At 43.7% G+C, this 27,084-nt stretch overlaps 1 protein-coding gene across 1 annotated transcript in view; it reads right to left on the bottom strand.

Moving 5' to 3' along the window:
* F13A1 (coagulation factor XIII A chain) overlaps window positions 1–27,084 on the bottom strand; it is a 196,191-nt gene that overhangs the window by 27,257 nt on the left and 141,850 nt on the right. The window contains exons 11-13 of the mRNA XM_024552286.3: window positions 21,849–22,002; window positions 13,899–14,186; window positions 7,717–7,877 (exon numbers count right to left, since the gene is read on the bottom strand). Of these exons, the coding sequence (XP_024408054.2) occupies window positions 7,717–7,877; window positions 13,899–14,186; window positions 21,849–22,002 (603 nt within the window). The remainder of the gene's footprint in view (window positions 1–7,716; window positions 7,878–13,898; window positions 14,187–21,848; window positions 22,003–27,084) is intronic.

Genomic DNA, 27,084 nt, shown 5'->3' on the forward strand with positions numbered 1-27,084 from the left:
TCACTCACTGCCATGCTCTGTCTAGGATGTGCCCTCCTGGCTGACGGAGCACACCCACTGTCTGGTCCTTTGTGACCACCAGCCACGAGCGGGTGAGGAGTCACCAACCACGAGCGGGCTGAGCATGTAAAGTCATGGTTGGTGGTGCCCTGCCTGGGACCCTCCCAGGATACATAGGCTTTAACTGCTCAGACCCCCTCATTATAGGACCTCAGATAGACGTGTTTGATTTTCTCCAGAGACCGTGTAGGACCGTACCACGGGGCACAAGTGCAGTGGCTGAGACACAGACAGTGACCATATTTGGGGAAGCTGAGGGGAAAGCTTGCTAGACTCAGGGTCTGAAGACCAGGGGTTGCCACAGTATGTCCTTTGGCCAAGTGGCTTGGCCTCTCTGGTGTCTGTTTCATATGTGGTTATGGAGAGGATTCAATGTGAAAGCATCTGGTGGAGCATCTGAAACATACCAGCATTTACTGAATCTAAATGCTACTGAGGTTTAAAGGAAGACATGTTGCCAAGGTGACCATGAGAACTCCTCATCCCTAGGTTCTCCCATGGAGAATGAGGTGGACTTGGTTTCTTAGGTACTGGGGAAGAGAACCACAAAGGAGAGAAGCTGGGAGCCTCCACCAACACTTTCTAAAGAGAAGTGGAGAAGCCCAGCTCCCTGTGCCCCTGCCCCAGCCTCCCACTAAGGGGCCTTGGGGATGGGCAGGGCAGTGGTGCATCCTGATGCACACCAGGGAGAACCAGGGAGGTGGGAAGGGAGACAAGTGCTTGGTTGGAGGCATGGGAGGGGAAATGGTTCACAGTCAGGGCTTAATTAGAACACAGTTTCTGTTTCATTTTCTATCTTGGTGGAAAGTTTCAGATATTTAGATTCTCATAGAACAAAAGTAAAGTGTAGTTAGGTCTCACAATTTACCTACTGACTGTCAAGCATTTGGGGGATACTTAATACATTTCAAGTGGATTCCCCAAGTTTAACCATTCCTGTGGGATAAGGGGTATGAATTGGGATGTCATAGGAGCAGGGCCCCGACACCCACCACAGTAACCATCAATGCCTTGTTCTACTCTGGTTAAAATGAAGGCCATGAGGAGGATTCTACACTTAACCCCAGGAAGAGTGGTGTGCTCAATTAGAGGACAACATTAGAGCAGCTGTTAAGAAAAATTGTGTAGTGTCTTCAGTTAGAAGAGATCTGAATATGGAGCCAGCACCAGGTATATCTGGGCAAGTTAGGAATCGGCGCTGCTCTTCTGGGTGGGTGCAGCTCTTTGCATGGCCTGGTGAGGGGTGAATAGTGACAGAGCTGGTTTTGGTGCTATCACAGCCACCCCACTCCCAGGCTGAGCACAATTTGTACTAGGAAGTGTTGGCCTGGAGGGGAGCCCACTCAGAGGTGGGTCCCAGCAGTCCCCTGGAGGGTTGGCGGGGACATTGCCCATGGGACCTGCATTATCCTCACTGCTGCAGGACCAGAGCCCTGAGGCCCAGCCAGTCAAAGCTGGTGGTGCAGACATTCTGCTAGTGATTTCTATGAACTACCCACTTTCATAGGCCCCGTGTACACTGTCCATGGGAGAGCAACCTGCCAGGCTGTGTGGTGGTGGTAGGCAACCTGTGAGAAAACAGGGCAGCTGTGCTCTTGGAGCTGACCAAGGACTGAAGAGAAAGACCAGCAATCTTTTAAAGAAAAAGTCAGTAAATGTTCTCAATGTTGAGTTTTTCTCTGATAATTTTTAAAAAGCATTTTCTATGACTTATGTACAGAGGGGGCACCAAATAACTATTTGTTGAGTGAATTAAATAAATGAATTAATTAATGAGTGACAGAATAAACAAAGGGATGAATAAACACTAGAAATTTATTTCAGTCAACAGAACAACTAAGTAAGGGGTAAATGTGTGTTAAAATCTTGTCAACGCCACTTTAGGCCAACACTTACCCTTGCGGGGACTGTGTTCACCCTAGGGGTGGGGAAGTCAGCGAGGCATGTTAAAACACATGTTAAAAAAAATCTTAGAAACAGTTCATTTTTCTTATTTTAAAAGTTCAAAATTTTTTTTAAAATTTGGAGGCACCTATGTGTTCATGGTTGTAATTTTTAATATTATACACATATAAAGTGGTTATATTTTCTCTTAGCAAAACTGTTCCTAGCTCATATGAGAAAACGGGCTACTGGTGTTTTGTGATGTTCTGCAAAGGCTGCAGGACTTGTTTCACAGGATAATCCTACCAAGGTCTTAGCACATGAGCTGCTTTAGAATGGCACTTGGAAGAGTCTATTTCCCAGATACTAAGCAGAGGTCATCTGAGGAACATGTAAAAGCCTCTGCTCTCTTTCCCCACAGCCTTACTCCAGGCTCTTGAAGACTGGCTCCCCTCACATGAGGGAACAACGCACTCACTCAACACCCAGTGGTCAGATTCAGATTCCATACCACTAGGTGAATATTACCTTCATTTTAGGCCAGAGGACCACATGCTGCTCTAAACAGTTCTCAGGGTGTAACTGTGGGATAGATGGGACTAGGTAGGGAGGGAGGACATTTTAACCAGCAATTACCAGGTCCTAGCATGGGCTAAGCCTTCTCACAAACATTATATATGTTAACTCACAAAAACTTTGTGTTTTATATGTGATTATAATTTATAAGTGATTGTATTTTATATGTGATTGTAATTATCAGTAGGTTGAGCATTTTGCAAAAGGGGACACTGAAGTTCAGAGAAAGAGGATGTGTGTTTATGAGAGAGAGGAGAAAGAAGAGGAGGAGCAGAGGAGAAGGAAGGAGAAGAAAAATAAAGTGGAGGCTAGATATGTGTGGAGGCTAGAAGCTAAAAGAAAGATATTGGTCTTTGTTGAGTGCTTACTATGATCAAGGCATTGTACTATGCTAAGCTCTGTATGTGAATTATTTCAGTGAACCCTCCCAGCAACCCAATGAGGTCAGTACTATTGTTGGACCCACTTTACTTCTGAGATGGTTGAGCAATTAGCCCAAAGCAGCCTGGGCAGGATTATGAACCCAGGTGGTCTGACTGCAGCCGTCTTTAAGCCACCATGCTACTCTGCGTCTCTATGAAAGGAGCTGCAGGTGTCACTGCTGGTGATCTTGATCTAGAGGACTTGGATGAGAACATAAAAAATGTGAAATGTCAGTGCTGACAGTGGGAGAAACCCCCCAGAATGCTACTCCCATATCGTACACCACAGATTCCAGACAAACCAGTCTGTAGCCTGGAGACCAGCTGAATTCCCTCAAGTGCCTCTATCCTTTCCAAAAAGTAGCTGTTCATTAAAAATTAAAATGCTGAAGAGTCTTTTTCTGACTTAAAACATCCTACAACTATCAACACATGCGAAGGCAGAGAAAAATTCTATGTCTGATTTTAATAAAATATACTTTTCTCATCAAAATATTTTGATAGCATGGAAAAAGAAATGTGTGCTCATTAAAGTTTAATGAATGTCTCTCCCTGCCATTTTCCATATGAAGATCATACACTATGACTCATGCTTCGTGGGTGGTGGGAATAGTTAACTTATCATCATGGGGAAGAATGCAAACCAAGACTGAGTTTACAAGGATGTAAGTACATGTCCACTGGACTACTGCTTTGGTTGACAGGTGTCTGAGTCCCACCTGTGGATTCAGACAGGTGGGCTCAATATTGTTCCAGGTTGGCTCTATTTGCTCTGAAAAGGGGGCTAGTTAAGAATAGCTGCAAACTTGCTGCCCAGTAACTCTGGTCCCAAGGCTAAGCTCAGGACTACCAGAATAAGACAATGATTTGGACAAAGTCTTTGAGGAGAAAGGAGAAAGAAAAGAAGTTCTGACTCTTGGGAGGACAGAGTTGACAATGTTACACTTATGCTCTAGAATGTTCACTGAAGCCTCTGCTCATAGACTGAATTATATAGCTCTCATCTAAAAATTTTAGGCTCACCCTGTAATGGTCCCAAGCTGCCTTTCTAGGTTTATCACCATTAGTCCCCTGCTTCCAGCAGCCTTGACTCCAACCAAAGCAGACTTCTAGTTGCTCCCCACTCCTGCCATCTACCTCTCCTTGTCATTGATTACATTATTGCCTAGGATCTGGAGTGATCTCTCCATCCATCTCTACTGCTTGAAATGCTGTCCATTCACTGAGGATCATCTACTGCTCTACAGCCTTAATTTTTGATACCCCATTTCAACCTAACTCATATGATCTTTCTCCCTTGAAAACCACAGAAGCTTTTGTGAAGGCAGTCACCATCTTCCACTTACTGTGAAAGTTCCAGTGGAAGAGCAATGTAGCCTAGTGGTTATCTGTACAGACTTTCAAGTCAGAAGGACCTGGGTTAGAAGCTTCACTCATTCTTTTATTAGGCACATGATCACAGGCGAGTTGCTTACAAATAGTAATAATGACAGTAGTAACAACAACCAACATATCCTTGGCACTTACTGTGAGTTGGGCATTAGGTGTCCCTGAACTCATTATATACTCACAACAACCCTATGAAGTAAGTATTGTCATTCTCTCTTTTTCACAGGTGAGAAAAAGATGCTAAGAGAGATCAGGTGATATGTCCAGGGTCACAGTTATTATGTTGAGAAAACTGGCTTTGAACTCAGATAGTTTGGTCCCAAAGCCCATGTTTCGAACACTATGCTACAGGGGACTGCCCTGTCTGGGCCTCAGTTTTCTCATCTGTAAAATGTGGATTATAGTAATATCCACCTTGTAAGATGGCACTGAGCATTAAATAGGATAATACAAGAGAAGTATAACATAGAGCACACTAATTAATAGCTGCTATCATTGTCATCGCCATGTGCTGCTCTGTCCCCTCCTCCTGCCCAAGAGTTAAGGACAGACAGGAGGGTAATGTCCCCCTCACCCTTTGATTTCCACATCATCTCCCCTGTGCATGGCACATTCATTATAGAGACCTTGAGAAGTTCTGCCAGCTGTGGACCCGTGCCAGGCTCAAAGAGATTGACAAAGATTTCTAGTATTTTCCTAGAACTTGGGGAAGTGTCCTAGGCAATTCCGGACCTCTGAGCCATTGTGGGTTTTTTTGTGCTTTCACTGCATTTAGCTGTCCCCTCCCCCGCCCCAGCTCACCCAGGTCCTGTTTTATTCAATTCATTTGACTCCTCTTTGTAAGGTCTCTTGTATAATACTTCAATGTAACATTTTCTTTCTCTTCTCCCCTGCCCCCTTTGCTTTCCCCCTTCTCCTCTGCTATTCTCTTCTCTTTCCTCTCTTCCTTTCCCCTCCCTTCCTTCCCCTCTCTTGCCCTCCCCTCCCCTGTTTTCTGGGTGTCCTCTTTCCCTCCCCAGTCACTCTTAGGATGAAGACTGACATCTGGATGCCATGACTGTATTTTATTTTTCCAGTAGGCTAATCAGGTCCCTGCTCCATTAAGCAGAGTTTCTGGAATCAGGGTGTGAGGTGCTTTCCCCAGGAATACCTCTTCCCCTGCTTGGATTTAGTTTGTTCTCGAGGTTAATGTGGTTAATGGGGTTAGTAGTTAAGGGGCAGTTTATGTGAGGCTGCCTCCTGCCTCCTCTCCTGAATAATCTGGGCACTGGACAGAGCCAGAATTTCCATGCTCGAGTCCTCATCAAACAGTTCTACCTCTAAATAAGTTTCCTCCAGGAAAAGCATCCCTGATACCTTAATGCTAATTAAAAACAAACCGGAAACACAACTTTTTAAAAAGTGCACCCTCCCCGCCCATCTTACGCAACTTGTTGGAGAAGGTATCTTGTTGATTCTGCCACTAGAGAATTAAACTGCAATTTAAGTAAACCAAACAGATAACTAACAAATAATCCTTCAAATTAATAATGTCTAAAGGGTGAAAGTTACTAGTTTTTTTTATACATCCAGTTTACTGTCAGCAGTGCAGTTCAGTTCCATTCTGTGCCATGGTGTGAGCACTGCACAGCTTGGGGGGCTCTCTCCTGAGCCCTTCACAGGACAGGCTGTCGCTGCACAGGTGGGGAGAGCATGCAGGCCTTGCCTCTGCTGGAAAGCTTCCTAGGATGAGTCCATGAAGGACAGTGGGAGGGGGTAACAGAGAGGCCTGCAGGTCACCGCCCATGTGTCCCAGGGCCAGCAGGCCAGGAGGGAAGCCTGCCCATTTGGGAGTACTAGGCAGGACCACCCTGCTTATAGTACCCAGCGCCTCACGCTATTAAATTCATGTTTTCACAGATTAATGGCACCTCTGGAGGAATGCCAATACTACTCCTCCATTTTACATGTTTCCTATTCTGCCTGCAGACCCTGCACATGCTCACTGTTGTCTCCTGAGGCCTCTAGTGCGTATGGTGCTCAGATGGGCCTGTTGGGGGCGACTGGGGTGAAACAACTGAACAGAGATGATGACTTAAGCCTTTCTAGAAACGAAGGGCCTGGGGTTCTTGTCCTCTGTGGGCACTACATATCTGTGCTTGGATGAGCCTTGTCCTAGGGTGACACAATGTATGATAGTCCTCAAGTGTCATCCACATGGCACGAGATGCAACAAAAGCTGTCATTTTGAATGCTACTCAACAATTATTAGTTTTACAAATGATTCACAGAAAATCATTCATAAGACACAAGGCCTAACTCCCTCTCCATCCCCTTGCTACCCCAAACCCCCAACTCTAAGGGTATTTACAATGTGAGAAATTGTTTTAAGACTTTGATTTGGTTATTGTTTTAGAGGAATGCAGCTAGGATCTGTGCTAATCACTCTTGATCACTTCAAGAAAAATGTCTCCAGTGACTTGGGAAGGTCTCTAAGCCCTAGATAAGGCTGGCAGGAGATGCCACACCCCAAGGACCTGCTAGAGGCCTGATTTCTGCTTACAGGGCAGAAAGGTGTGTCAGGGACACAGGACGATGCTGCCAGTGCTCCTGAGATGCAGGAGCTAATGGGCTACCATATTCAGCCCTCCTCTGCCAAGTTCCTTTGAGCCATCTGGACAGAGATTTCCAGTGGTAAATAGGGAGACAGTGTTAAAACTACTAGCCAAGTGGGCCAAAAAACAACAAAACAAAACAAAACAAAACAAAAAAACAAACCAAAAAACCCACTGTGACAAAAGTCAGAAAAGTGGTTATGTCGGTAAATTGGGGTGGAGGTTATTTCCTGGAAAAGGCACGAGGGAACTTTCCACGGTGTTGAAAATCCTCCACATCTTCATCTCGCTGGTGGTTGCGAGGTGTGTACGTGTGTAAGGAGTCATTGTCATCAAGCTGACATTTCACTTTGTGCGTTCTACCGTATACAATTATATCTCAGTGAATGGTGGTACTGTCCAAAACGCAGGTGGAAGGTGATCCAAGCAGTTTCCATTTCGTGCCATGCCTGACCCACTTTGTGCTGGAAGCAGTGAGAGTTCTAAGTTTATGTATCCATTACACATCTTTATCTCCCTCTACATGTGTTTTTATACCTAGAGGCTATATTTATATCTGCAGCCAGATTTATATATTTAAATCTGGAGAGGAGAGAAAAGTGTTACATATGCGTGTCTATATATAGGGTGGTTTACTTCTTTCAAAGAACAGGCGGATCCCAGCTCCATTTTTATTTTTTGGGAGGAGGACACACACACACACACACACACACACACACGAAAACACAGTAAGCCTGAATAAATAATCAAAAACCTTGCCATTCTCTCTTGTCTGAGATGCTAAAACTAACCTTGATGATGATCTTGGGGATTGTCAGCACAGTGGACTTCTGCTTGGCCAGAATATCCCCAGTATCATTGACGCGAGCTGTGACAAAGAAGTGCAGGGTTGCTTGTTCCAGCAGCTGGCCCATGTACTCGCCGGCTCTGATCAGCACCTCCTTCTTCTTGACTGGCAGAGGGAAACAAACATGCCAGGTGTCAGGACCTGAGCTAGGAGCTGCTTTACTTTTTCCAAGCACCTCCATCTTTCCCACATTAGCACAACACCCACCAGAAACACAGCAAAGGTGAGGGAGGGGCAGATGGAACAAGGAGTCAATCAGTGATAAACTCTCCTGCTTCTGGGTAAAGAAAGAATGTGTTGGAAATTTAATATTCAGTACAGTCTTATTAGAGAAAATGTGTCAAATTTTCCAAACAGTGCTTTTGCTGTTGCAAAATATAATGCAATGTTTAAAATCAAGGACCAAGGGGTTTTAACTGCCGCTGCTTTGATTCAGCCAGGAACAATCTCAAGATAGCCCATGTGAAGCAGTGAAGTTCAAGGACACCGTTCCACGTGCTGACCTCTCATGCAATAAGAAACATTTCATGCAGGCCATGGGCCACACTGGAGCAAGACTGTCAATTACCTAAACCTTTTATTCCCGTGTAGTGCCCCACATTTTCTTTCCAGCTTCTTCTGAACCAAGCTGACATTGTTTTTCTATTTAAGAGAAAGAAGCTGTTGAAACCAGTTTTCACCATAGGCATTCAACTTCTTCCCACCCCCTCTCCTGTTGCCACTTAAAAGACATCTGTGCCAAAAGATTGTTTCCTCAAGTCACCGAGTTTAGCTTTTGGGATGACACTAGAGGATGAGCAGTGGTCCTGGCTCCCTCCGTTCACCATCAGGCTGAGGACGGGGATTCCATCTTGTGGCTCTGGCCATAGCAGTGAGGTTCTGTTTAGCCGAATCACCCGCTTTCTCTATCAGTCAGTCCCCTGTCCCACAGCCCAGGATTCTAGAGAGCGAAGGGCAGTCCTTCTGCAGCCCGAGCCCGGGCCACAGTGCAGCACCTGCTGCTACCTATGTGGTCAGAGCCACAGCCACGTGTTAGCGTGACATTGTCAGCCAGCAGCCCAGCAGGGAAATGGTGGCTCGCACCCCCACTGCCACGCACAGGCTCTGCAAAGTTCAGGGACTTTAACGTCTCCACCACTGCTTCCCTGCCCAATGTCTGCCTTTTGCCAAAGGTTCCTCTTTTTTGCAAAAGTTATTGAAGGAAGTAACTCCCATGATTGATAGTTTCAAGTGAGGAGCATTGTTCCTTACAGCCCTTCATAAAGAGCAGCGGCCCGGTAACCAGGAAGGACGCTGTGTGGAGGCAGCTCCAGGGCACAGGGAAGCCTCCTGACTGGCTGGCTCTCAGGTGAGGGTGAATCAGCCCCTGACTGAAAGCTCCTCATGAATGAGCAGGTGCTGTGACCACCTCCAGCCCTCTGACTGAAGAGTTCTCAATCTTGGCTCCACATCTCAATCATCCTGCTGGATCCCGCCCCAGACCAATTAAATCGGAATCTTGTGAGTTGGGGCTGGGCATCGTTTTAAGTGCTGATGCAGACTCTAGTATGCACCGGGGATGGAGAAGTGGTGCTCCAACCACCACAGAGGTTCCCCGCGGAATCACCCCTGAAAAAGCCGTGGTGAAAGCAGAAAGGACATCCTTTCCTACCCAGGTCCCTGCTGCTCCAGGTGTGGTCTCCACCCCTGTAGACTGCCATCACGGGGCGGGGGCGGGGAGGGGGAAGGACTTGTTAGAGATGAAGGTTCTCTAGCCCTACCCCACCAACTGGATCAGGCTCTGCTCTTGATTAAGATGCCCAGATGATGGGTATGCATGTTTGAAAAGCTCCCAGAGACAGGAGGTTTTAGCAGCAGAAGCAGCAGAGTTTGAGCACAGTTAGGGCGGACTTAGGACAGCCAGTTTTAAAAAGGAAAAGTTCTGTACCCCAGAGCCTACTCAACTCCAGGCAAACTGGAAAGGCTGTTCATCCTAGACCAGTGGTTGTCAACTGGGGTCAATTCCCCTCCCCCACCCCCAGGGGATGTTTGGCAATATGGAGACATTTTTGGTTGTCAGAACTGAGGGTTGCTACTGGCTTCAAGTCGGTAGAGGCCAAGGATGCTGCTAAACTCCTACAATGCACTGGACAGCCTCCACAAGAGTCACCTGCAGCCTGGAATGTAGGTGGTGCCTCTGCTGAGAAACACTGCCCTAGGCTATGCAGAGTTTTAGAAGGTATTGGTCCCTCCCAGGCAGATACTAAACTAGCTGGATTGATTTCTGGGGCAGTCCTATTCCAGTCAGAGCCAGCCATTTGAATCTATGAACTGGCCTTGATCTTGGCCCTTGAATACTGCATTTTGGAATGACCCAATTATACCACCTTTTTGGGGTCTGAGCCTGAACCCTGCATCCTCTGTGGCTCCCCCATCAGTTAATTGTCCAGATGAATAAGACTCTGTCCCTCAGTTAGATACAATCTCAGATGAACACACAGGGCTTGCTTTTCATTTCTCCAGATCTGGACAAATGGGGTGGCAAAATAATCGGCCTTGAAGAATGTACATTTTGCCTCTAGATACCTCCAGCAATAACAAAATAGGGGCCTCCCCTGGCCATTACTAGAGGATTGTGTTTGACCACTGGATTCCTTAAGGTTTGTGAGATATGTCTGACTTCTTTCCATCAATCTTTACAGAGGCTCTCACTATGTTAATAGTGTTGGCATCAGGACCCCTTTACCTCCGAGGCAGAGCTTTCTCTCATAGCACCAGGCAAACTGGGCTGTGCTTCCAGCCCAAGAGAACAGCATGCCTGAAATAGTACATTATGTAAGTGCTGTATTTTGCTACCACACAAGAAATTGTTCTAGATAAAGTTTATTAAACGCGGCAAGAGAAAGAAGAATAGATTTTCATTCTATGGGTGGTGGAGCTGGGATCCTGCCAATATCATTTACGGTGTCTGGGGAAAGCCAAGGGAGACACAGACTGGAGCTGCCTCGTCTCTTTTCCAAAAAGCACAGAAATCTAAATATAGCCATGTGGAAATGATAGCACCTTTGAAGGTACTGGAAGGTTTAAGTTATTCAGGTTTTCCAAGCTGATTCTAGCCCACACATTTTCTTTAATCATCAGTCTGGAAAGTGTGCCTCCCATTCTACTTGGAAAACTTTCTTTGCAAGACAGCCTCCTAGGAAAGTACTCTGACCTGCTAAATCAAGGTCTAGAATCATGTGGAACTTTGCAATAATGTGCAATTTATTTTAGATTGCAGTATACAGTTTGTTGCATGCAATTAATGCCACCTGCCTGTAGGGTAAAGCAAGAAATAATTTCCAACTCCCTTCAAGTTATTCAGGACAAGCCCTGGAGTGGGCCGAGTAGGTGGGACCAGTGTAAATCCTGAGTCTGGCTTAGGTTTGGTCAGCTGTCCCCAGATCAGTGACTGAGAGGGCTAATATATATATATCATTCTAGCCCACTAGCTCATGTAAGCTCACTCATTTATTTGATCAGGGAGAGAAAGAGAAGGAGATTGAGAGATGGGGGCTTTCGTGAAGTGGAAAAAGGGTGGCATATAGTTCCCAGTTCAGTAGAGGGAGGGGCAGCTGGACTCCAGGTAACAAGGGCACGAGTAAGGAAACTGGCCCACCTTAGGGCCAAAGGTTACAGCAAGTTGGTTTACTGTCATTGCCTGAATGGGATCTGCCTTCTGTTATCTGCTTTGCCTCTACTTACTGTGTGTGACCTTGAATACATCTTCAGTCTCAGTTTCCCAAAATGTAAACATGTTGGAAATTAACATTTACTGGGAGCCTACCATGTATGAAGCATTTCACGTATATTTATCTCATTTAGTTTCCTCCACACTCTCCTCTCACACCGCACAACCAACAGTCAACCACTCTGGTGGGCTCTGCCTTCAGAACTTCTGACCAGTTCTCACTACCTCCCTTGCTACCCCACCATCTCTCAATAAACTGTTGCAATAGCATCCTAACTAGTCCTAAGCTTTAGCTCTACTTCCCAGAGTCTATTCTCAACACAGCAGCCAGAGTGATCTTTCAAAATCTAAGTCATGCCATACTTCTGCTCTGAACCCCTTAATGGTTCTGCAGGTTACCTGGAAGCAATGCCAAAGTCCATAAGAGCCTACAGCTCTTCTCACAGTCTGTACCCTCCACTCTCCACTCGTCATTTTTGCTCCTGACTCCGATCTCCTTGTCGCTCATTGAATATATCAGACATGCTGTGGCCTCAGGGCCTTTGTACTTACGGTTTCTCCTGACTGGATAGTTTGCTCCTACCCTTTTCAGGTTTCTCTTAAATGGTTTCTTCCCCAAACACCCCATATCCACCACCACTTCCTATCTCCATTACCCTGCTTTTATTTCCCTATTATAGCCCAACCACACTACATATTTGCTTGTCTGATTATTTATTGTTGAGCCCCATCCCCACCACACGAGACCATAAACTCCATGAGGGTAGTAGGTACTTCTGTCTTATTCATTGATATGCATCCAGCACAAACCAGAACTGGACTTGGACTTGTGAGCATAAAATAAAGGTTTGAGGAATGAATCAACAACCCTGTGATATGGGTGGCATTGCTTCCATGTACAGATGAGGAGAATGAGCTCACATTACTAAAGTAGCTTGCCTAAGGACACATAGATAGTAGGTGACATAGTCACACCTCAAATCCAGACTTGGCTAATTCCAGACTCAGGCTCTAAAATTCACTGTGGCTTCCTGCGCTAAACAATTGCAATGACCGTTCTGCTCCTAAGTCCTTTACCAACTGCTCTTTTCTCTAAGAATTCCTTTTCCAATCCCTAGGGATAGGAAAAGTCTTCCAGTTTCCAAAGAAAATAATATGATGATTGATTTCCTAGTTGTTAAAACCACATTACTGAAGCTAGGGTGCATTTCTTCCTTCAAGTTTGGATAGGTTTCTTAGAATTAGGATTTTTAGGAATAGTTTCCCTTTTTTTTTTCTGGGAATATATTTCTGAATTTACTGTGGCTTGGAACAGATATCAAATCCAGAAAGCTTGAACACTGTGGAGACATGATATGGTCCTCTGCTTTTATTATTCATATACCTTTCCTTTTCTCTTTTCTTTTTCAGTGCCACACATCAGGTCAACAACATTCTAGTATCCTGAGGAGTTCAGGTCCTTTCCAACCTGCTCTGTCTGACTCGACATGCTCTGCCTGGAGACCAGTTTCTTCCACTTGACTCATTTTGCCAGTTGTGTGCCTATCCGTTGTGCCCACTAAATACTAGGACCCCGGGAAATGAGATTGATTGAAATTGCAATCCCCAGTGCAAGCTGCATTGTGTCAGTCCCAATCCTGCCCAAAACATTCTCGATTGTTATAGTGAAGATACTTTGGAGGGCCATGTATACAGGGGAGGCTGGAAGGGATCAAGGATGATAAAGAATCCCCCGAAAGATGGCAGAGAGAGCAAAGCCCCTCAGAGGCTCTTGGACAGCACATCCTGAGCCTCCCACCTCCTCTCCCAAGGGTGGCCTCTCTCCTGTCTTTATATATCATACAGATCAATTTTCAGAAATGGCCTTTATGCAGAGCTTAGATCTCCCTTCCTTCTGAATTGTGAAACAACACCCATCATTCCTGCTGGGGAAGCCCCATAAAACCTGACTTGGGGAGAGAGGCAGCACCAGGAGACCTGCTTTCTGGGGTGTGTTCTTTACCTACTTTCCTGTGTACTCAATGCCCTTGGTATCTTCTTCAAATGCAGATTCTGATTTGACAGGTCTGGGTGGGGCCTGAGAGTCTGCATTTCTAACCAGCTCCCTAGGGATGCTGATGCTTCAGGTCCTCAACCCACACTTTGAGTAGCAAGAAGTTAAGTTATATTTAATTTTTATGACTCACGGGGCTGACTCTAGGCTTTGAAAATTTCAGTGTTCACTTCTATGCATGAGACATGAAGATGAAAGGTGAGGCCTCTCTAAAAGAGGTTGGTTCTCCCATGTGGTTCCCACCCCTGAATTCTGGGACAGAACTTGAACTTCAACAGAAAGTTATTAGAGGGTATCAGCACTGAGCAAGACCGAAAAGCAGATCACAAGTCCTAGAGAGAACAGCCCCTGCTGATTAGCTTACAGGACAAAGGCTCCAGAGTCACATCAAATGTCTCCTTCTTGAATTCCTCCTTGGAGACCCCAGTGTAGAAGATGATGTTGCCTGAGAGATAGGCGGAGATGGTATAAGCGCTGGGGCTATTGTTCTGGAAGGTAATAGTGAGCCTGAAGTCTTTTCCCAGCACAGCATTTTCCACTTCAAAGTCCATGTCCACATCAGACCTCGACTTCACGATGCCTTCTGTGTTGAGGGGCTTTTTAACTCCATACATCAGGGCAGTTTCAAGGGCCAGCCTCTCTTCCTTTTGACCTAGGAAAGATGGAGAGATAATGACAGGGGAAAAGAAATGCAACCCATCAAAGAGAAAGTTGCAGTAATAGACACCCGATGTGCTGTACCTGTTGCGTTTCCTCTATAAGCCACACACCTTCCTTTGAGGCAGGTGTCAAGGTTTTTCCTGTGTTACAAATTCTGCCAAGTCAACTTCCCAGAGAGTTGTGACCTGCCCCAGCTGTGGAGTTAGGCAGCATTCCCAGGGCCAATCTGGCAGGAGTTGCTAAGGGGCTTGCTCTAACAGTTGTTTCTCCAGTGTTGAGCAGTAGAATTGCAAAAAATCTAACCCTCCTCAAACTGCTGTATCTATTTGCTTCCCTCCCCAAGCACTAGCCATGAATTTGGGAATCTCTTAGCAAAGACATTGGCAATAGTCACATCTGGCCATTCCTCGTTCTCCATTATGAATTTCCTACTATTCCTGGATCTCTCCAGCAAGACCTGTCTTCCCATCTCTCTTTCCGTTTAGGCCTGTCCCATTGGCTCCTGCTGAGCTGACCCTGGGCAGCTCTCATCCTATCCTCCACTCCTTCCTCTGTTGTCATTTGCTTCCAACAGAGTGCAGAGATTGCTGTTTCCCAAAGAGTGCACTGCACTGTAGACTATGATCTAGCAAACTGTTCACAAGCTCTCCCTGAAAAAGGGCTCTAGGCCAAGTTCCCTTGGGGAGTACTGGGTTCTCCAGTGCCTCTTGGATGTTCACGATGTCCAATAGCCTAGGGAAGGTTCTGAGATTGAGCCCTACAATGGGGAGACTTGTTTATCAAGATTTCCCAAACTCATCTGACACTGAACACTTTTTTTTTTTTGAGGGATGTCTATTGGCATGGTGGTACTGTTGAGACACGGGGGCTGTTTTTAGGAATATGTCTTTTGTAGGGTTTCGAAGGTGGTGGTGGTAGAGGTGAAGGTAGGGAGAGGAGGAGTAGGGGTGAACTCTGGAGGAAGAAATAAATAGCTTTTTTGTTTGTTTGTTTAATAATATTTAAAAATTTTTTATTTTTATTTTTACTCAGTTACATTATGCTAAGTGAAATAAGCCAGGCAGTGAGGGACAAATACCATATGATCTCACCTTTAACTGGAACATAATCAACAAAAGAAAAAAACAAACAAAATATAACCAGAGACATTGAAATTAAGAACAATCTAACAATAGCCAGAGGGGAGTGGGGAGGGGATAGTGGGGAGAAGGGTCTAAATAGCTTTTCTACAGGTGAGGAAGTGAGAAGTACAGGTAAAAGTTAGGCCTCAGAGTTTGCTTCTCCTGGCTCCAAGCTGGGTAAACATTCCTCATAGAGTACAGGACAAAATGCTTGGCCTTGGGGACAGGGATTGAGGAGGTGTGGAGGAATAGTTGCTAGTCTCTTTACCATCCTAGTACCTTTGGGTGGGTATATCTTAGTGCATTGTGGAAACTAGAGAGGCACATTTTTTGGCTTGTAAAAAATAGTCATGGGAATGGCTAGTAAAAACAAAAAAAAACACTTCAGTATAAAAATGCTGGCTTGTATAATTATGTTAATTTTAAGATATTATTGCTTTACTTAGTTCATAATAAAATGCAATAGAAATGAGGAGGTCAATAAATAATAGTAACTACCGTTGACAGCTAACTCTGTGATGGACGTTGTGGTAAGTACATATTGTATATTATCTCATTTAATCCTCAGAACAACCAACAAGGCAGGCACTATTATTACCATCAGTTTCCTGGTTTGTAAAACAAGGGAGCCAACATCATAGAGTTCTTAGGTGGATTTAAGGTAGCACATGCATAAAAATTGACAGCTACTAGTACTTTGCAAAGACAGAGAAAACGCCAGCTAGTTTTGCAAACAATGGAAAATGTGTATTTGTGTGTGCATGTGTATTTACAATTTTTCTAATTGTCAAGACAACCAGAATGGTCCTCAGCTAGTTGGGCAAAGTCCCACAGAGCAAAGGGTTGCTGGTTCAATTCCTGGTCAGGGTACATGCCTGGATTGTGGGTTTGGTCCCCAGTTGGGGGTGTATGAGAGGCAACTGATCTATGTTCTCTTTCACAGCAATGTTTCACTCCTACTTTTCTCTCTCTTCCTCTCTCTAAAAATAAATAAAATGTTTAAAAAAGACTGTCAGAATGTGCCCAAAGCCATTTGTCTAGGACAAAGATTGGCTAGAGCACATGCTTACAGATCAATAGGGGGGGGAGACAGTAATAAAGGGAAGGAGGGGCTGGCTATGAGAAGGAAAGTAGTGAAGTATTTTAGCAGAATGCATCTGGCAAATAGCTCTGTGAGAAAGAGGGCATTAGTGGCTATTGCTTTGGATGAATACCAAATATGCATTTAGGCAAAACACAGGGGGCAAATAGCAGCAGCAAAAACACGGCCAGAGAGGTGTCTACTTTGGGGAGAGAGGCTGAGCTGGGTGGGATGAGGGGAGGGGGCCGGGGAAGGCTTGTAGGGCTAAGAGAGACTTTACAGCTTGTCGTGCCATGGATGGGGGAACCTCTAGCTTCATTCTGGGGACAAGCCTGCTGCTGTGAGCAGGAAGTGCCAGGCAGAGGCAGGCTGGGATGTTACAGAAAGCACAGGCCCAAACAGGAGGCAACAGTGCAGGGTTTCCCAGAGCATGGCAGAAGCCCCCACCACTCTCAAGTTGGGCTTTGTGCTCTGATGTTTCACATAATTCAGGCCATGAGTTTGGTGCTATGAGAGTATGATCTAAAGCCAGATTACATTTTCTGAGATTCCTCTGTGGCCTCTAGGAGCAAGGTCACAGACATCTTTCTGTTAACTGGGATGCAATGGGAGTGCCCTTTTGTTTGATGAAGCCTCTTCTCATCGTTTGGGTCTTAGCTCAGATGTCACCTTCTCAGAATGCCCTCTTACCCTGTGTAATATGTCCCCAACCCCAGCCCTTTCATCTCTCACTAACATATTACCTGATTTTATTTCCTTTTGCCTGTACATGTCACTACATGGCATTATTTCCCCTGTTATAATGCAAACTCTGTGTCCTCAGGACCTAGGACCTAGCCTGGCACAGAGGCTCTGAAGGATTGAGGTTTGGTGAAGCCTTTTGCTTTCATCCAGACACAAAACTTTCATCTTTATAATAGATACTAAATAGTCCAGTTTAGGATATTTGATGTTCAATTAAGCCACCTGAGTTACCACTTATTTGATCATTTCATGCTAGTTGAGTACCTATAATGCCCAGGCACTGTGCTTAGGTGAGAAGCACAACAGTTCCCGTAGGGGTCCAGGGGGCCAATGAAGAGGGATCAGCATACCTGACTCTATCACAGATGCTGGGGCAGATGTTTCTGTGTGATGCTGGAAACAGGGAGAGATTCAACAGCACCTGGGGGCAAGGAAGTCTTCTCTGAGGGTTTTTCCCTCCTCAGCGAAAACAAAGGCCTGGAGGCAAGTGGGAGCCTGGCTTGCTGGAGGAACTGTCAGCAGCTCACCTGGTTGCAGCTTATGATACCTGTGGGTGCAGTTAGGAGGGGCCCTGAAGGGGCCAAAAAGGCAGAGAGCAGAGGCTTCGCCAAGCTTCGATTGCAATGCCCTGGAGGTGGCTGAAGAGAGTGAGGGCTTTTAAGTAGTGCAGTACCAGGCTCAGATATACATTTTAAATATGTCACTTTGGCAGCGATGCGGGGTTTAGAATGAGGGAAAGAGGATAAGGGGGAAAGGTAGAACTGGGAAGCTTTGGCAGGTTTCCAGGAGAAAAAGCATCCTAGCCGAAGCTAATAGTAGTATTATGGTAGAAATAATAAAACTACCAGCAGTAGCAGAGACTTACTTTTATTGGACCTTTCTAGGTACGACCACTATAATAAAGGCTTTCAGCATGCGATACCAGTTAATTCTCAGACGGTGGCCATGGAGGAAAAGAGGAGCAGATGAATTTCAGCTATTTCAGAGGGGGCATTTGGAAGATTTGCTGCTTGACTGATTCTCAAATTGCTAAATGTGGTTGGATCCTAGTTCTCTTCTCTGGGGTAGGGAGTGGAGGAGAAATAGATCTGGGGTGGTGTGGGGGGAGTGGGAAAGGTGACTTTTGGGAAGGTTCAGTTTCAGGTTTCTGGGGGACTGTGGGTAAACGTGGAGCTGAAAAGTGAAGTCTAAACTGGAGTGAGCAACCTGGGAGTGATCAGTGTTTATTTGGGTCTGTATAGAAAGAATGTAAAGGAAGTGGGCATGAAACCCAAGGATGGGAGCTTTGAGTGAAGTAAAGTTCAGAGGGAGTAAGAACGAGGGGAGCATAGAATCAGAAGGAGATAGATAAAAGAACCAAGCAGGTTGGAATGGCAGCAGGAGACATTTGTATCAATGAAACAAAGAAAATAGAGAGTTTCAAGACTTGGGAGGGAGCAATTGCATCAACAGGTGTAGGCAAGCTGATGTCTACAAAATGATTATTCCACATGGCAACCTGGTGGTCTTGGCAATCCTGAGAAACTTCAAGGATAGGCTGTAGCAGATCTCAGGGCACAACAGGTGAGAAATAAAAGGAAAAGGAACATGACAGGATGCCAGGTGTAGGCAGCTCTCCCAAGACACCTGCCTATGGAGGCGAGGAGAAAGAAAGCTCAGGCGTATCTGATGGGGGATATATTGTTGAAAAAGAATTTGTACACTTTTTAAAACATAGGTGGCACTTGAGCCTGCTGAAATTCTAATGGGAAAGAGCTCATACAGGAGAGAGAAAAATACAAGTGACAGAAGGAATCACTGATGAAGCAATGAGGAAATGGGATCCAGATATCATCATAAAGATACATTGCCACAGAACAAGTTTTTTTTTGTATTTTCATTTTTTTTAGATTTTATTGTTGTTCAAGTATAGTTTAGAACAAGTTTTAAGGATTCTAGTTTTCAAAATTTTATAGCATAAAAGGTATAAAATTAATGTAAAGCTTTAGTTCATCAAAGTGAAAAGTGATCTCTACACAATTTAGTTAATTAAAATAGTAAATTCCTAAATCTGGTAATAATTTCTTTTTTTATGTTTTTACTCATTGCCAAATTTTAGTGGCCCCAGTGAGAACTTGTGGGTAGAGAATTTATATGAGAGATTCAATAATGAGAATCAGCGTGGCCAATGCAGGGACACAAATGCTGGCAGCCCCTTCCTGGATGCCCATGGCAGACATCGGTTGTCACTCACTCTTCCACTCTGTTGAGAGCAGTCTCAGCATACTTCTCTAAATAGTACTCCATTTGGTCATTCCCAAAGCTAGAATTAGAAAGGCATATGCCATCTATGATTAAGAAGCTAATTGTCCATCTACTTGGTTTCAAACTCTAGCCCAGAAGTGGGATGGGTGTCTCTTACAACTATCTATGAAAATTTAGGGACTATTTTGTTTTAGACCAGACCTCCACTCAGTTCACTCAGTCCACTCCACTCAGTCCACTATCTGAGTTTTGACTTCTTTCCAAACTCTGGAGACCTGGATTACAAATGTTTTCCACATTCAAAGCTGGCACATTTTATTTGTTTTAATCTGGTGTCCACTCCTGACCAAGCTCCTGACTTCTTTTTTTGTAGTCAGGAGCTTTAGCAGTAGCCTTTGGGTCCTTTCTTTCTTGACATCTGACCCTTATTTGGACTTCACTGTCACATCTGTGGCTGACAGCTAATGCCTTTCTGCTGTGTGATTTAGACAAGACAGCTGATGGCTTGGATGGCTCCCTGTAGGCCTATGTCTTGTTCTTTTGTCTGGTCAGGACTTCTTCTACCCTAGGGGAGTTTGCCCACACTCCTTGTCCTGCTGCCTCTTCCTGGAGAGCTCCTTCCCCATGCTTCACCTAGCCAAGTTTTGTTTGTCTTTCCATCTCAGTGAGCCCATCATGAAAGTCCTCCAGGATCTCTGAGACTGGCTTGTGACTCCCTTCTCTGTGGCCTGTAGCATCTGTCCACCCCCTTTTCAGGACACCCATCCCACAACTTGGTGATGGTTTGCTTCCTGCTGGTCTCTCCAGTTAGATGGGAAGGCAGGGATCTTCATGTCTCCATTTGTACCCAGTGTTGAAAATATGGGGGTGGCTAATAGCAAGTTGTTGAATGAATGCACGAAGGAATGAATGTTGCAGTTAGTTTCTTTTACCTTTTTTATGCATTTTTCTTTTTTCTTCCAAACCTTTTTGCCTGTAACTCTATAACAAGAGAACATTGCTTGTTTGGTTTATTTTATCGTGCTTGTATTTTTTTTTAGCACAAAAATGTTTTTTGGATTGTTTCTATTGCTATGCCTTCAAATTAATTATTTCTCCCTCTTTTTAGGAAAAAGCCAAAAAAAAATCTTTTGTATTTATGCTGTACAATGTATGATAACCAAGAGAAAAGAAGGATGAACGATTTTAGAAATACAGCAACAATTCACTAGGTCAGTGACAGAATTTTTGGATTTCTAATACTATGCACAAGAGTTCTTAGTTCAGCAAACTTCCTCTTCATAGTGCAAATTGCTTTTGTAAATAAGAGCACAAAGAGTGTCTAAAATCTTCAAAACAAATTCTGTACTCCTTAGCACTTCAGGAATACTGAAGAATATTTAGATATCTGCTAATTATTTATCATTTTTATACATTTACTAAAATAAATACTATTCCCAAGAACTCTGATGGTGACTCATCTCAAAAATATACTCCAAAATCCCCATCAACACACCTAAGCTCTGCTGCTGACCTTTGGCAGCTTTGTCTTCAGCTGCTGGGCACTCTGAGCTTGATGCTTTAGTAATGCCTGCAGGACCCTGAGCACCAACCAGGTGCTTCATACCTCCACACTTTGCCCATGTTCCCACTGCCTGGGAGCCCCTTGCCAGCTTTCTTTAACTATGGTCTGTGATTTCTCTCACCCAGCTTCGCTTTTTCTGTATCACCTGGTTGGACTGAATGCCCCTCTTCTTTTTATCAAATCTCCCTCTGCATAATGATCCTATCAGTTGGCCAGGGTCCGAAATTGGGTCCTCCTCACTAAGATGATCTCTAGCACTAAACATAATCCCAGGTATAGAGTAGGCAATCAGTAGTGATTAAGAGAGAATTGAACTCAACAGCTCCATTTAAGACATTCTATACAATAAAAGCTAACAAAACCACCTTGTCACTATTTTATAATTGAAATGGGCCTTCAACTTAATTGGCCTGAATTAATAACATTGCACTGTCCTGTTAATATTGTGTTATCTTCCTCAAGGGGTTTCCATGATAATTCAGTGGAACACTGTATATAAGAATAGTATATGAAGTATTAAAACAGATGTGAATCATTATTTAAATTTATATTATTGAACTAAAATTACATTAGTTATACAATATTTTCTAATAGAATCATTTAAAATTATTTTTGTTCTTTCATATATTCCATATTATGTTAAAGTAGATATGACTTAAAATAAAATCATTTTGACAAGTCATGTGAAGGAGGATTCTGCTCAAAGCAAACATGCAAATGAAACTACAATGAAAAATTGTGGGTGTGATGTGTCTTTCACTCATGAGAGTTTATACTTTGGCTCTGACTCCCATATGCTGTAAACACCACTGCATCCTCTGGAACACAGCTGGTAGGGATCATGGGTAAGTACTAAATGGACTGGGGCAAAGAAAGTGTCACTCAATGATAGTAAATTACCTTCTTGGAACTTGTAGGTATCAGTAATATCCTTCATGCCATCTCCTCCAACTTCTTTTGTCACAATTAATTTCCCAATGTGGGTGGTATCAACAGCTTCCACTACATGAGTGCCATCTTTCTTCGCTGTAATGTAAACAAGATCACTGTTGACCTAAAAATGGGAAAAAAGAGCATTAGCTATCATCAAACATCTTTGTTACCAAAATCTCTAACTCTCAATGGTGTAGTCATCTAAAATCCCTAGAACTGACATTTCTTCAACAACATTGGATTCACAGGGCTAAACTATTTTAAAACTGTTCTGAAAGAGAATCTAGGCTAGATTAAATTAAGAATATTTAGGGCTGGGACTATCAGTTGTCTAAATATCAGTGACTTCTTTCCCTCTCTCCCTTTTCCTGCTGGTAAATTTTATCTCCTAAGAGAGAGCCAAAAATTCCATGTATATTACTATCTTTTCCAGGCCTCTTTTAAGCTAGCAGTGGCTGTGTGATGTTCTTTTAGGAAAAAGAGAAAGTTTGTTGTTTGGCTTCTGGGAAAGATTTTTCTTTTTTACAAAAGGAGAGAAGACTTGGAAGAGTTTGCCTTTCTCTTCCTCTTTTGAATGTTTTCACGTGAAGTGAAGTGATGCTTAGAGCTGCTTTAGCCATCCTGAGACAGTGAAGAGCAACATTGTCAACAGTACAAAGACAGTGGAGTAGAAACCTAAGAAGCATGGAGGGCTTCACAATGCTGTTAAATGGCTAAGCCAGCCGAAGGGCTACCTACTTTAGGATGTTTTGAGTACATTCCACACCAATGAGTCACTTCCAACTCCTGGTGACTCTATGAATGAGGATGTTCACAAGGTCTTGCAGAGCCCTGCTCAGCTCCTATAGACTTATGCCTACGACTTCTTTCCTGTAGCCCATCTCATACTTGGTCTCCCTCTTTTCCTGCTTCCTTTGTTTTTCCCAGTGTAACTGTCTTCTTAAAAGAACCCCCATCTTCTCATGATGTGCCCGAAGTAGGACAGCTTCAGTTTTGTCATTTTTACTGCCGGCGATGTTTCAGGCTTAATTTGCTCTAGAGCCTACTTGTTCATGTTTCTGCTTGTCCAGTGTATCCACAGAGCTCTTCTCCAACTCTGTATTTCAAATAAATAATTTTTTCCTATTAGCTTTCTTTGCTATCAAACTTCTGCATCCATGCATTAATTGGGAATACAAGGGTGTGGATAATCTTAGCCTTGGTCTCTAACGGCACACCTTTGTTCTTGGTGATCTTTCCTAATTCTTTTATTGCTCCCCTTTAAATCTCCATCTTCTTTTGGGCTGCAGTCTCCATCTGTTATTGATGACTGAACCAAGATAAGCAAAATCTTTAACAATTTCAATGTCTTCATTGTTTATGTTAAAGCTGCATATTTCTTCTGTAGTCATGATTTTTGTCTTCTTGATGTTCAAGTATAGTCCTGCTTTGGCGCTTTCCCCTTTCAGTTTCATCAGAAGTCATTTCAAATCATTGCTACTTTCTGTCAGCAAGATAGTGTCATCTGCATATCTGCCACCCATGTTCACTCCTCCTCCCTCTGAGTTTAGCCTAGTGTTTCATATGATATGTTCTGTGTATAGATTAAACAATAGGGAGATAAACTGCACATTCGTCTGACACCTTTGCCTGTAGCAAACCATTCTGTCTCCACACACTAGCCTTATAGCGACTTCCTGTCTGTGACACAGGCCAAGCATCAGGACACTCCAGTGCTGAGGTACACCCCTTTCTTTCAGAGCAAACCAGAGCTTTCCATAATCCCCACAGTCAAGGGTTTACTGAGGTTTGTAAAACATACACTAACCTTTCAACCTTGAGGGTTTCTTATATGAGAAAAGTTAAACTTAAACTCCTACCATTTAAGTCATCTTAATTATTACTTGCAACCAAAAGCATTTTTATTGAAAAATAATATTAGACTATCCAGACAGAATTCAGGCAACTTCCTGATGATTCAGCAACTAAACCATGCTATCTGTGGGACTTGGAAATAACATCTTGGGGCCATGCTGGCTCACCCCCTTCCAAGGTTCTGCCTCATCACTCTCCATTTGAGAGACAATATCTATATCTGTGCTTGAAGGCTGATTCCCCCAGAGTCCCTTATTACATTCTTTACAATCACTTCCTTGTGTTCCACTTATTAGTGTGGAAGCAGGTAGGAAACACAAATTGCACTGCTATATCAGGTGTTTTGCTGAAAATAGTCTCTGATGTATTTACTAAGTATTTTCCAAGCCCCTCCAAGCCTCAGTTCCCTCCTCTTTTTAAAAGGATAATAATAGCTCCTTCCTCAGGATAGTTCAAAGAATTAACTGAAAGAAACATATGTAAATTACTTATCATAGTGCCTGGTATAGAGCAAACACCCATAAATATTATCAATAATAAAAATAACAAATTATTTATTAGTATTGCCAGATAGTTTTTAAGGTAGTAGAGTCCTAATGACATAGATGAACAACATAAATTCAGCCTCTTAGAGAGTTTATACTCTAGTAAGAAATATTCTGTGCATCTGAATCACCTGGTGAAATTTAAAAAAAAATAGATATATGGTCAAGGAGGTCTTAGATGGGACCTTAAATCTATTAACTTAAAAAAAAAATGTCCAAGGTAATTCTATTGGACACCCAAGCCAGAGAACCGCTGCAATACACACAATGAGTACCTTGCAGGGGAATGTCTAAGATACCATGGGGACTTCTGGGGTGAGGCAGGATGGGTTGGGGGGCTAGGAATTAACAGCCAAGTTTAAATCTGAAAGATGTATAGAAGTTAGTGAACTAAAGGATCTCATGTTAAGTGTTCTTACCAAAAAACAAATAGAGAAACAAATAAACACAAAACCCACAAAAGGACACAAAGATTTTTTTTTTAAGTGATGGATATGTGTAGTACCTTGGTTGTGGTTATGTGTGCAATTTAGAATGATCAGTTATGATCCTAATAAAGCTAGAAACAATTAAAGCATAAAACAGAAAGAAGGAAGTCTACAACAGGCAGAGGGACCAGTCCCTATAAAGGTTCAGAAGAACATATTCGAAAGGCACACTGGATTAGCTGTAAGATACTTGGATTCTAAAAAGTTACCTTAGCCTTTATGACCTTCAGTTTCTGCTTCTATGAAGTGAAAACAGTTATACTTGTCTTGCCAATTTTATAGCAACATTTTAGGACTGAGTTAGATCGGATCTAGGTGAGCATGACTTGTAAATTTCAAAATGGAGTAAAAATCTAATGGGGAACCTTGATGATAGAGTTTTATGTTTTAAAGCTGAGGTTAAAAAGGTTTAAAAGTCTCCACTTTCTCACAAAATGTTTTGAATTTTGATTTTACATAAATTTGATTCTACTATGGAGAAAGTAAGTAGCTAACATTTGCTAAATAGCGATGACGTTTCAGAGACATTTTAAAATTATTTAATTTAACCCCTACAACAATCCTGTGAAGTATGCATTATTATCCCAGCTTTACAGATGCAGCCACCAAGACTCAGACGGTCGGCAAAGTGTGGGCACATGGTTGAGAGCTGGTAGAGAAGAGGTGCAAACCCTGGGCTGGCTCATTGCCTGCTCCCTGACTCTGACCCTGAACTGGCCCCTAGCACATTCCTTGACCTTCACAGCTCACGGCCTCTCCCACAGCAACCTGCAGGACCAAGAGCAGCACTGTGCACGGTGAACTGTTTCCCTGCTTGGGCCTCAGAGTTCTGAGGGGGGAAAAATGGTGACCCTGCTACTCAACAGAGTCTCTGGGCTCTGTGGTACGAGCCATATGACGTGAAAGACCGAAATGTGAAATCAGGAATCAGGACAGGAGATGACAAAGCAGACCCCTAAGAAATGTTTGTTGCTTTGAAAAAAAGAAAAGATAGTTAAGTAACCTTTAAATGAACTTCCTGAGAATTTTGCCTTTTCCTCTGGGATAGGCCATGTAAGCACAAAGAGCTCCTCCTTCACTTGCAAATTATAGCAACAATAATGACAAATATCTTTTTAATAACAGCCTTTATAATAGCTTAAGTTTATCCAGGGGGACAAGGCTAAATATGAAAGTGGCTAAATCCTTGTCTCCCCTTGGGCACAGCTTAGGAAATTTATGTAGGTGAAAATCTCAGGGCAGCTCAACAGCACTGTCCCTTGTGGAGAGAGGAGAGAAGAAACACATAAGAAATGGCTTTTGCATGTGTCTGTTGCGGAGGGGGGAGCAGGAAGTATTCTTTCCAAACGACATGACACCCACAAGCTTTTCTATTCAGTTTCAGTCACTTCACTAATGGTTCTCCATCCTGATCACACATTAGAGTCATTAAGGAGCTTAAAAAGCAGCAGTGATAGGTCCCCACCTGAAACCAATTGCATGTGTACAGTAGAATAGTCATAAGTGCAGGGGATGCTGGAAAAAATATTGGATAAATGCTGTGTAACTTTAAGCAAGTTACTGAATGTCTCTGAGTTTAATAATACTATCCTTGTAGGGCTTGTAGGTGGATCAGTACTGCTTGTGAAAACCTATGTTTAAGGCCACTTTCTTTTGAATGGAAAGAAGTCTTCATTAGTCCAGGGGTACCAAACTCATTTTCACTGGGGGTCACAACAGCCTTGTGGTTGCCTTCAAAGGGCCAAATGTAATTTTAGGACTGTATAAATGTAGCTACTCCTTAACAGTTAAGTGAGTGAGAGCTTGGCGCTGCTACCAGGTAGAGACAAGGTACTGGGCCAGATAAAACAAGGTAGAGGGCTGGACTCGGCCCACAGGCCTTGTGTTTGACACCTGTGAACTAGTCCTACCAGTATATCTGAAGGGACTATGGTCAGGAAGCGCCTGGACATCCCAATCTGAAAACTGGTGCTATTTTCAGCATACTACACCCTTGCCTCCTGGTCAGACATGGGCACTTCCCACACAGCCTCTGCTGAGGTGCAAGCCCAGGGGGCTCAGTGAAGGTAGGTCAGGGTGGAAGGCTAGAGGAGCCTCTCTGCAAACTTCTGCTTGTGTTCTTGGAATGGAAACATATGCCCACTGCTGTCAGAAGCTACACTCTTCCCCACCAAGGATGGAGACTTTCTTCAGAACCCAGGACAGAGTTTTCTTTGTTCGTGTGTTCCCAGATAGATATAACTACACAGCTCTTAAGCTGTGCAGAGGAAGTGGTGGTCCTCTGAGGATACATCAAGGCACGGGGTACCTACCTGG

This window comes from Desmodus rotundus, chromosome 3 (assembly GCF_022682495.2).
Source record: "Desmodus rotundus isolate HL8 chromosome 3, HLdesRot8A.1, whole genome shotgun sequence".
In the NCBI taxonomy this organism is placed as follows: Eukaryota; Metazoa; Chordata; class Mammalia; order Chiroptera; family Phyllostomidae; genus Desmodus; species Desmodus rotundus.